Below are 11,939 nucleotides of genomic sequence, written 5' to 3'. Positions count from 1 at the left end.
ATCTGTGATCAATGAAAGTAGATTATTGAGATGACTACTTAATATAATGATGAATTGAAATCACAGTCCATGTACATTAAATCTTGATTTTTATTTTATATCCATTTTAGATTATATTTGTACTGTTTCAAGTTTATTATGTATTCTGTTGCTGTGCGTTTGTGAATGTGTGTGTTTCCTGTGTTTAGGGCCCTATATGTTGCTTGAATGAGTTTATACATTATTTTGTTTGTGACTTTCTTCATTGTTTGAACCTCATTCTTTGAAAGGGTTGCTTATAGCAACGAATATTAATGTTTCGTTTTTTCCCCCCTAATTTTTATTTATTCACGTTTTTTATTTGTAGTCCTGTCCTATATTGGCCATTTTAATCAGGGCATAACATTATTTTTCCAAATGCAGGTTGATAGTATTTTGTGACTCTAAGTTAGATATAGAGCCTTTGGAATTGTATACACTGTCTTTGTTGTGGGCCTACCTTATCGTCCCTTTACCATACATGGTCCATCTTTTTCCAGATATCTTTCTTTAGTTTTGATTCATATTAACTCCATTGCCAAATCTGTGAACATTCTTAGAATGGGGGGGGGGGGGGGGGGGGGGGGGTAACGCACAAGAGTTTATTATTGCATTCTTGAATTTTTGTTTGAACAATTTGTTTCATCAACGAAATCATGCAGCCAAATGGGTCGATTCAATTCCACCTATTATAGTTCGGTACTGCAAAATTTGTGATCCACATCCGACGTGAGTATTCATTTTATGATACGGGTAACTAAAAAGTATCTGTATACAAATCCGCATCCTTGAGAGATCGCATACTAAGTCTCTTCTTTTCTTTCTTTTTTTGTCGAGTGATTGAGCGCTAATCTTTTTATGAGGTGCATATACCGTTTAATATGTTGAAGGATCACGAGACTCAAAGAAAGGCTGTAAATAAATGTATTAAAGGTACCAGAACTATTATGATGTACAGTATTCTAAAAAGTGAATAAGAACAACTTATGCAATTACAGGAATTCGAAGTATATGCTCTAGGTCACATGACCTTCAATTTGATTACGCAAGACTACTCACAGACATTAGCATGCATTCATAATCGTTTAAAGACTATTCAGTAAAATCACTGTAAGGAAATTGATAATTAAGCCCCTGGAATCGTGTCGGGCTTCTTCCTCCTCATCTTCTCCTTCTTCTTCTCCTTCTTCTTCTCCGAAAGAAATTGTCTTCTCCTTCTAATTCTTTCTTCTTCGATATTATTATTATTATTATCATCATTATTATTAACATTAGCATTATTATTATTATTATTAATATTATTATTATTATTATCATTATTGTTATTATTATCATTATTATTATTATTATTATTATTATTGTTATTATTATTATTATTGTTATTATTATTATTATTGTTATTATTACTATCATTATTATTGTTATTATTATTATTATTATTATCATTATTATTATTGTCATTATTATCATTATTATTATCATCATTATAATTATCATTATTACCATTATACTTTCTTTTTTCTGTGTGTACAATGTGCGCCCGATCCGAAGTGTACATCCACACCACAGAAGAGTTCTGTGATCCACACACGGGCAGCGTCTTGTCCGACTACAGCTGGCGCCCTCTAAACGAGCGCGAAATTTGGTATGTCGTAGCAGTGGATCGAGCTACAGAGGAGTTCCGAGGAAAGCGCGAAAGAGTGCAATAAACAACTTGACTTCCATCATCACATCCTTCAAAAGACTTATACACCGAGAAAATGGTAAGCCTTCTAAGCTATGGGTATACTATTTATTGATTACTACGGTGACAACAGTCCATGATAACCGCAGCTCCACAGCACAGGGCACTAACAGTAACAACACTGTCCTCCGGCGGGGCGCTCCACAGTCCACCGTCCGTCCCCGGCCCACCTTGGGGAGCTATGCGTTCGGGCGCGGGCTGGCAGGTCCATGGTCGCAGGCGCAGGCGCGCAGGCATAACTGCAGATAACCACACCAACACAACTTACACTAGAATTTTCTTCATAGTACAGCTAACAGTTAGGCCTACATCAGGCCATATGTACGAGTATTAAAACATTACGATGAATTCTGTCAATTTATGTATATCCGTGCGATTTCTAATGTTAGTAGCTAGTAGAGTAGTATGATACTCGATAGTGACTTTGATGAAGAGCGCTGTGTAATTATTTCCATTTTCCTCCCAAGAAATAAATTAAATACCACAACAAAAGGCACACGGTCAGCTCAGTGTAACCAACAGGAGCTTAGAAGTTAGAGACAAGAGTGTTTTATATAAGGAAGACCGCAAAAAGCCAGTCATCATACTGGTAGAGTAGTCATTTACTTAGAATCTGATCTGTTATTTTGAGAACATGAAATTCTAAAGAAGTTTGCAGTGTAGAGTCAGTTTTGACATGTGTATAGCAGATGCAGGAAACACATTTATTGATAAAACAGAAAAGCCTGTAGGCTACACTGGAGTGTAGGCAACCCCATACCAGCAGCTGATCATCTTGACCGAAAGATCGGTCTGTATCTGTCCGTCGGGGAATGTTCCGCGGAGACTGCGTCTGGCTTCACGGATCCCCTCCGTATACAGACCGAAGTCAATGATTGCGGCTCCTGTGTGGAGCAGTCGCGCACAGCTCAAACGTTACGATAAACCAAATTTCAGACAGCTTTTTTACATTCAAACAAGTTTGACATGACATGACACATTATGCAGCAATATTTGGGATAAATTTCTCAATTGTGCAATCGAAATACTCACATAAACTCGGTTATAACGCAGAAATTTTATCGATATCGCAGCATCGCCGTTCGCAAGCTGTAAGTCGCCATTTTGAATCTGTAAGCCAATCACATGCGAGGTACGTGTTTTAGTAAAACAAACACGTAGAAACTACCTCGCATGTGATTGGCTAATAGATTCATAGTGTATGTTTCTGCAGTTTGAACGTGACGACGCGACAGGCTGTGTTTTACGTTGAAAATTCTACTAAAATGTTGGATTATTCATTAATCTGGTGAGTATAATGTATTCTTAAAAAGCTAATTTCACTATACAAGCTTAAATTTGCCGACCTAGGGCCGTGAATTAGACGCAATCGAGAAGGGTGAGGTACCTCACCCAATTTTCCATAGAGACAGTGGTTAAGAACATCCACACAGCAATGGGTACTGCAACCTTCCGTCTGTCTACGGAGGACAGCGTTAATGGCAAAATATAAAAAGAGTCCTCCGGACAGACGGATCTTTCTGTCTACTGATCATCATGACATTATGTGTATATTCTGTCTAGATGGTGGAATGTAACCAAGGCCAGGTGGCAGGGGCGTTCCATTGACATTGTACAGCTGTACACATGATGCAGACTGTGGGGCATACTTCAGGGATGCCAAGTTCAAAGAAATTTTATGAGTGAGATTTTCATGACTCGGCATCTCGGCGTGCGAATGTGCCCGCGAGCGAGGGTGTGGGAGGTTTTTTTTCCCCCTGTGGCCTCCCACGTTCAGGGAGCTTTTATAATTTTTACCTCTTAATGGTGTGATCAGGTGCATACTTAAGTGACTACTTTACTTATTTTGAAAGACAAGAGGGAAATATGCCTTCATTTGCAACTATCACTTTAATCTTTGAGCTATGCTCATTATCATAGGCCTAAATTGCAGACTTCGCCCGACGAGTGAGAAAAATGGGTGCCATGCGTGAGATCGTGAGATGGCCCCTAAATGCTTGAGTCTCACGCAGAATGCGTCAGACTTGGTAGCTCTGATACTTATGAAATGGGTAAACTCCATAATTTTCACATGGTAGTGGTAGAAGAGACACAAAGCAAAAGACAAAATGACAAACAGACCGGGAGAAAAACATTGCTTAACCAGTGTAATGTCTGAACTTAAAACATGAAATGGTTTACTTAAATATAAAAGTCAGACTTTGATTAGTGGAGGGAGTATGATGAGGGAGTATGAGGGAAGATCAAGCTCCTATGTTACAATTAACAGTGATTCATAATTTTTAATGTTTTTGTTGTTGTTCATCTTGATTGTATAACAGTCTAAAAGACGAGGGTTGAGCCTGGAGGAAAAGAGACAAAGGATGCAGGAAATATTCTTTGAAAAGGTAAGATATGTTCTTAGTTGACATCTGATGCTCTCACTTTAGAGGAACATACAGTATGTGACCCTGCATCACAGAACTCAAAGCCGCCAGACATTAATTTTAGTTAAAGGCAGCTACTGAAAAAGCAAACTCTATTAAATTAAAATGATGTAATAACTCAATTCAAATGAATTCTGCTAACCTGTTTATTATGTTGGGAAGAAAGCACACCCTCGGAGCTCCGGAAAAGTGTGTAATGAGAAAAGAGGCCCTAAAGTCCAGGGTCTATTCAATGGCTTAATCTTACCAAACCATGCTCTGTGCAATGAATGAGACAAAAGCAAACTGTTGAGGATAGCTCTTTCAGAAAATTTGAAAAACTCAAGACTGACTACATTGACCCATTTCACCTATTGTGAGTCTTCTTACATGTAATTATAAAATAGGGCATGCAACTTCATGTTGGTTTTGTGATGTGCGGTCATATATATTTATCATAAGTGGAAATCTCCTTTGATGGTTTCATTTTAAGAAGCTTTACTCTGCTTCCTTACCTGCTCTTGTTATTGATGCACAGGTGTCATCATCTATGAGTATTCATTGATCAGCATCATTTGTGGTGCTACCAGTGTCTCTGATCTCTTGTTGATGCTTGGAAATTAATATTGTATCAAAAAAACTATAAAGTTGGCTTACTTATGAGTGACTGAAATGTTTCTTATCTGAAAACTGCCAGGATCCGATTTTTTTGTTTTGATAGCTGTTTTATCTGTAAAATACAATGTAGCATGCTTTGATTTAGGACTTAACCAAAATTGTTGAACCCAAAATAATAAGAATGTTGTTTACAAATGATGTGTTCTTCTAAATGAAGTAATGTGTGATTTATTTAAAACAATGTGACTATTTTTCTTTTCTAGATTTTTCTTTTTATTTGTTTGTTTGTTTTCAAATTACTGAATATTTTCTTGACAACAATAGGAACAAAGGTTTGACTTCATTGCATCTCTCTCATTGTGTCCTGAAATCATTTTTTTTTCTTAATTCAGTGGGCATGACTGCTGTCTTTTATCATCACATCTAATTGATTTTAAACCCTCTCTTACACCTCTATTCAGTTTTAGTTTGTTTTTAGAATTTTAGAAAAAGAATTTGACCTGAAGCTGATACATTGTATTGTGGTAGTTAGAATGGGCATTGATCATCTTTCTGACTCATGTTTGATGCATTTTTTTTTTTAATCTGCAGAAAGCTGTGTTCCAACTGAAAGAAATAGAAAAGATTGCTCCAAAGGAAAAAGGCATCAGTAGGTATTGTTATCATCTGTTGGTAATGATAAAAGTTGTTATTTCTTGCAAAGATATCCCTTTTCTGTGTTGTGCATCTTCAATTAGGTAATAGTAGTGCAAGTAACAACTTCACTCTGAATTATGAGAGAAAATCTTGCAAGGAAATTGAAAGTCTTTCTTTCAAAATGATTAATAACGTTGAACTGTCAATGATGATTGATTATGTGTCCCGTTAGAGTATTATAGATTCTACATTGTACTTTGCTCCATTTGGAGTCAGATTTGTTTGTTGTGACCTCAAAGTGCCCTTGCCACCTCTTCTTCAAGCTAAATCTTGTCACATAATGAAAATGATATCAAGATTTGCATATATGAAATTGATTCAAATATGAAGTGATTGTCCAAATGTAAGGTCATCAAAAGTGATGTCCGGTAAAGTCTGGGAATGTATGAAAATCAACTTCTGCCGAGGCTTCCTGTTTTCGCTAGATCTGATCTGTAGATGACTATAGGCAAGGGGGAGAAATAAAGTATGCATTATGAGGCTTTACTACTAGGTCAAAGTAAAATAAAGTAAGGTTTATACATAACTTTTGAATAAATCGTTAGATGTATGTCTAAGATTCTTTAGAGGAAATATAATGAATTTGAAACCTGTTTGATAGAAGTTCTTGCAATTTGAATGCCAGTGCATGATAGTAACATTTTGATAACTGAACATGTAATCCCATCTCTGTAAAGCCCACCACACACTATACCACTCACAGCTATACGACTGACAGACTTTGGATCTGAAATAAACAAGCATGTTTATTCTCAGGCTATTGTGATTTATTTGGATCCAAAGTCTGTCAGTCGTAAGTTCGTGAGTCGTATAGTGTGTGGCGGGCTTTCGACTTCTAGGAATGGCTCACAGAGATTGACCTTTGATTTTTCGCTGAGTGATTTTGCTAAGTACAGTCAACCTTGCTTAAGTCTACCTCGCATATAAGTCAAATAATCACCAGTCAAAGATTTTTTTTTTTTTAAAGTCCTCTTCTCTTTATATTATTCTACTGATTTTAATCCCTCATAAGTCAGATTTTCTCTACTTTGTATAAAGTCAAAGCTATTTCTTCAGTCCGAATAGATTCCACTTAGGCAAGGTTGGCCGTGCTAATTATTATTATGTAATATTATCATTTGATGGTTTATCTTTTTCATTCCAAACCCATACAATATAGCTTCCATGGCAGTGAAAGATGTTCTGCAGGGGCTTGTGGATGATGGCTTGATTGACTCAGACAGGATAGGAACCTCCAATTACTTTTGGGCGTTTCCTAGCAAAGCCAGCCAAGTGGTAAAGAAGAAACAGAATTAACATATGATTCACAGATATATTTGGTAGTAGCCTAGTGTCATGTTACTGAGATCTTCTTATGTACATGGACCAAGACATATTTAATCCTACTACAATGTACCAGAATCATTTATTACAATTTATCTTAATTCTAATGAGCACATTTAACCCGTTGAGGACAGACTGATTTTGTTACAACACGCATTTTCCATAGACACATGCCCGAGTATACTCGGGACTGGTTCTCAACAGGTTAAACATGACAATTTTTGTATTTTTGTATTTTTGTGAAACTAAACAAAACAAACCTGAAACCACTTGTTTCACTTGTGAAATTCCATTATGATATTGTGTTCCTTTGTATGACAACAGAAAATAAAAAAAGTTAAAGTTGTGAAAATTTTTGGGAAAAGTTGGACATTTTGAAAAAGTTTGGAATTGTAAAATTCTAGAGAGCAAGACAAATTGGCAACTTGTGTTATGTAGGTGTTGACAGGGTTCCCAGCCCATCAGGAAAATCGGGAAATTATTTTACTTTTTTTCCAGTCAGGAAAAAGTCAGGGAATTTGATAAAAATGCCTCAAATCAGGGAAAAGTCAGGGAATTTTTAATTGGCCCAAAAATCAAAAGTAGTCAGTAAGACTCTGTTAATTTTGTTGCATATCAAAACAACATCCATTGGATGAAACTGGATGAAAATTGGATGTGAAACTGGAAATGAGTTGAAATAGTTATCATGGAAATTTGATACTTCATCAGGGAAAAATCAGGGAAATATCAGGGATTATTACCTATACGAGGTAGTTTTGAGAGGCAATTGCAGTTGGTATTTTGCAGGGTCGTGGAGTTCAGCAGGCGACATTAGAGCATATCACGAGCATCCGGGGTTTTACATATACAGTGGACTCCTGTTATAACGAAGCTCGCGGGACCGGCAGTTTAATTTCGTTATTAGGCGGAATTTTGTTATAACCGAACAAATAAACAATAGAAATACATAGAGTGGATGACATTGCAGCCCAAATGTTTACTTCGTTATAGCCGGAATTTCGTTATAACCGTGTTCGTTATAACGGGAGTGCACTGTAAACATTCCGGTCTCACCAATTACTTTACATGTAAACATTCCGGTCGACCACAAAGCGAAGACATTCAAGGACGTCGCTACGTGTCGGTTACACGCACCGCAGAAAAACGCCTATAAATCAACTCATACAAGGTCGACCACTTCCAGCAGCACTACACGTCAAATAGACTAGTCCATTTGTGCTCAATAACTGCACAGTGACAATCAGTTATTACAACTCTCCAAATTGAAACAGAAGCAAAAGTAAAGTGTAAAAACGTTCAGATGTTTGAAGTTCGCCTGTTACAACTACCTATATCTTGGAAGTTGGAGTTGAATGGTATACATTGATGAACAATTTTCAATTATTCGACATATTGGTGATGATCTACAGGTTGTCAAATGTGGCTTGATCTATATCATAGTGTATAGCCATATTCACATATTTTCCTAATTTACCTAGGGGATAGGTAATAATTATGATATTGACTGGCCTTGAGGGAGATACCAGATATATATTGCCCGCACTGAAAGAATATTCTCTGGTATCTCCCTTGAGGCCAGTCAATATTATATAAATATTGTTTTCTTGAAATGCTGGGAACCCTGTGTTGAACAACTTGCCATTGGCTTTGTACAAGAAGTTCACTACTTTCGAGAACTTATGCACTGATGAGAACATACAAATACAGTGCACTCCAGTTATAACAAATAAGGTTATAATGAAATTCCGGTTACAAAGAAGTAAAAATTCAGCCCGCAACGTTATCCACTCTATGTATTTCTATTTTTTGTTTGGTTATAACGAAATTTTGATACAATGAAAGAAGACTGCTGGTCCCGAGGACTTCGTAATAATGGGAATCCACTGTATGTGTTTCTCTCATATACCAAGAACATGTCTCAAGTATTTTCTTTTTCTTTTTCATGAGAACAATTAGGAAACACATTAGCATGTTTCATTGTCTTTATCAAAGCTGGATATCAAGAATGAATAATGGTGACACATAGTTTGCATTATTTCATATCCCACCTCTAAATGCAGATTTTAAACCATTCTCTCGAAGGCATCTTTGATTGCTTAGGATGGCACATGTTACTTCTATAAATCCTTGCTTACAATCAGATATAGTCATGTTTTTTTGTTTTTAGTATGACCACTACATTTTGTGTGCGTGTGTGCATTATCGAAATATGTGTAGTTTTACACAGTTTCTCTGGTGTGCATTGTCATTAAATGTGTATCGATGATTTCTGACTCTGAATCTTCTGTATACTACTGTATCTCAGAGAAAGAGAAAGATTCAAGATCTGACCAGTCAACTGGAGGAGAGTGAGAAGAAGAGAAAAATGCTCGAAAAGACTGCAGCCAAGGCTACAGTTGGTAAAGAAGAATCTGTGAGTACAGTAGTTTGTGTATAAACACTGGTATGTGTCAAATTGTCTTCATGTTAAATTGTATGCTTCTTCACCTGTATTTCCTTGCCTCTTGTTGTTCTTTAATTTTCTTTTTTACTTTATGTCCATCAAATAATAATCTTTCTTTTATAATCTCATACCATACTGGCATGAAATTTTCCACTACCAGCTATGTTTGCAAGAGAGAGGAGTCGTCACGTAGTGTGTTTTAGTTTATTAACCCCTTGAAGACAAGGTCCAAGTATACTTGGGCAGGTGTTTATGAGAAATGCGTGTGTTAGCAAAATCAGCCCGTCCTCAACAGGATAAGGTATTTCACATCAAATACTTAATCCGTTCCCTCTGACATCATCAAATCCCCTTAGACTTTTGCTTAGGAATTATGAGGTTCCCTCAGCCACTAGGTTAGTATTTTTTTGCAATATTTGCAAGTATTTTCCCCCCAGAATGACATATTGTGAACTAGATAAGAAAATAATGGCCTTTCATTCCATACTCATCTTATGTCAGTGTGAAATATATGTCAAAGACAAACAAATACGGACATTGATACTGCAGATACATATTAGTATTTTTTTGCAATTTGATCCATTGTTGAATGTCCAATCATATGAGATTACCATTAAGTTCAAGTTTTTTAGAAGAGAGCACCTCTGATATTTGCTTTTCTTGTTGTCAGGATGACCGCACTAAACTGCTCGCCACATTGGCAGAAAAGGAGAGCGAAAACAGCAGATTAGATTCCGAGCTAGCCAGGTACAGGGAATGTGACCCGGAAGTTCTTGAAGAGGTCAAACAGCAGACACTGGTAGCCAAGGATGCCTCAAATAGGTGGACAGGTATGAGCATGGCTTTTTTTGTTTTCCATGGGCCTTTTTTTTTTCCATGTTGATAGTGATCGAGTCAGTAGGTCATGCTATGTGAATTCTGTATTACTCGGGTATTATACCCATATGTAAAAAAAAAGAAAAAAAAAGAGCAACCGAGGCAGAGTGAGAGAAATAGAGAGAGGGAGAGAAAGAAAAAAGAGATTTTTAGGATGAAAAGGAGCATGTACATGTATAGGAAGAAATGCAGATCAGTAGAGCTACCCTCCCATGCAGTTTGATGTATTATAACAGGCAATCTGGGGTACCGCTAATTCTTTTCTTGCTCTCTGCATTTATGCACATTATTCCTGTGAATGACCCATTTGCTGATTACTGCCTTTAATGTGCCACATAGCTCGCCAACAGCAGTCTCCATGACAGTGTTTTATTTAACCTCACCTGTATCTAGATTATGAATTTTTTTCTGTAAAGGCATAATTTGCCATATGCAGATGAAACAAAAACCCAGCATTAAAATGCTTTAAAGTGCTTTAAAATACTTCTAAAATGTGAGTTTGGGATAGAAACAACCACTGCAAAAATTTGAATCTGTATAATCGATGTTAAGTATTGTTAAATACACAGAATGTGAACAATAGTTACGATAAAATTGTTTCCAGACTAAACCGTCTACAGTTATGGTTTATTCAAAAAAATACTGATATCTCCTTATATATACTTTAGGCTTTATTGGGAAAATTTTGTATGGTAGGATGTTTTGTGATACAACAGACCTAAACATATGCATCAAATGTAACATCTTTAACATTTTGTAAATAACTGCTCCCAAAGGTAAACAGCACCTTCAAGGACAACAGTCCCAAGTGACTGACAAATTGTATATTACATCCATATTGCTGAGATTGGGATAAGAGGACATAATTGTTGGTTGATATTGCTATATTGAATATTGACAAACCTGGTGAAGGCAAAGCCACTCACTAAATATAAATTAGATATATATGTGCATGTATTATGATGCTTGCTGACTGGGAAGTTATTATATTTCTGCCAGATGAACAACACTTTGTTCTAAGGTCTGCATTTAGTTTTATGCAGAAGAGACGTGGTTATCGCTCTAAATATTGGTCATTTTGAAACTGTGTCAAGAGTGTTTCTCATATTACACTGAGTTTTTTTGTGTTAATTACCATATCTGTACCTGTGTTGTCTTCAGATAATGTGTTTTCCATCAAGAGTTGGTGCAAGAAGAAGTTTTCCTTGGAGGAGAAAGTCATCGACAAGCAGTTTGGAATTCCTGAAGACTTTGATTACATTGACTGAAACACGCCATACTAAAAACAGAAGTGCATGTATCATGTGTTGGATCAAGACCATTCCTGTACTTTTTTTCTGCAACTCTTGCTCAGCGCACTGATCGAGTCGATGAACTGATTTTCCATGAAAGCAACCAGGCTCGCATTGTGCATATCCATCCATTCGCAACACCATCAAATGCAGTCAACCTCGCACATGTAAAAAAACTGGCTAAATCAAAGAGAAAAAAACCTGATGTAGTTGTGAAGCAGTACACCCTGTGTTAAATTCATTGTGTATTCAAAGTGGAAATTTTTATAACTCAAAGGATTTTTCTGTCCCCCAGATGAGGTTGACTGTAGGTACTTGGCTATGTAATTGCTGCCACAGAAGATTTTTCCCTTTCGAAAAATCACAAATTATAGGATCAGTCTCCATATGTTACCCACTTTACATTATTGTACATCTCTACTTAATACACGTATGTTGTGTTCTAGTGACTAACCAGGAATTCTCTAATTGATGAGTGAAAAGAAGAGTGTATTTTTAAGGTCCATTTAAGTGGACTGTAC

General features: G+C 36.6%; 1 protein-coding gene across 1 annotated transcript; it reads left to right on the top strand.

Moving 5' to 3' along the window:
- The first annotated feature begins 1,654 nt into the window (after positions 1–1,654).
- Positions 1,655–11,394, top strand: LOC139709055 (meiotic nuclear division protein 1 homolog). The gene is made up of 7 exons (XM_071621020.1): positions 1,655–1,781; positions 4,084–4,149; positions 5,377–5,434; positions 6,641–6,756; positions 9,113–9,220; positions 9,921–10,080; positions 11,288–11,394. Exons 1-7 carry the CDS (start codon positions 1,779–1,781, stop codon positions 11,392–11,394), a joined length of 618 nt encoding a protein of 205 aa, XP_071477121.1. The 5' UTR covers positions 1,655–1,778.
- Positions 11,395–11,939: the final 545 nt, after the last annotated feature.

The sequence above is a fragment of the Diadema antillarum genome, unplaced genomic scaffold (genome assembly GCF_040938485.1).
Source record: "Diadema antillarum isolate AM-2024a unplaced genomic scaffold, OU_Dant_1.0 seq00001401_RagTag, whole genome shotgun sequence".
In the NCBI taxonomy this organism is placed as follows: domain Eukaryota; kingdom Metazoa; phylum Echinodermata; class Echinoidea; order Diadematoida; family Diadematidae; genus Diadema; species Diadema antillarum.
This window is presented reverse-complemented; position numbering and strand designations above follow the sequence as displayed.

Coding starts and splice junctions, on each gene's coding strand:
- LOC139709055 (XM_071621020.1), top strand. Junction 5,435..6,640: donor TCCAAAGGAAAAAGGCATCA/GTAGGTATTGTT, acceptor CATACAATATAG/CTTCCATGGCAGTGAAAGAT. Junction 9,221..9,920: donor CAGTTGGTAAAGAAGAATCT/GTGAGTACAGTA, acceptor TCTTGTTGTCAG/GATGACCGCACTAAACTGCT.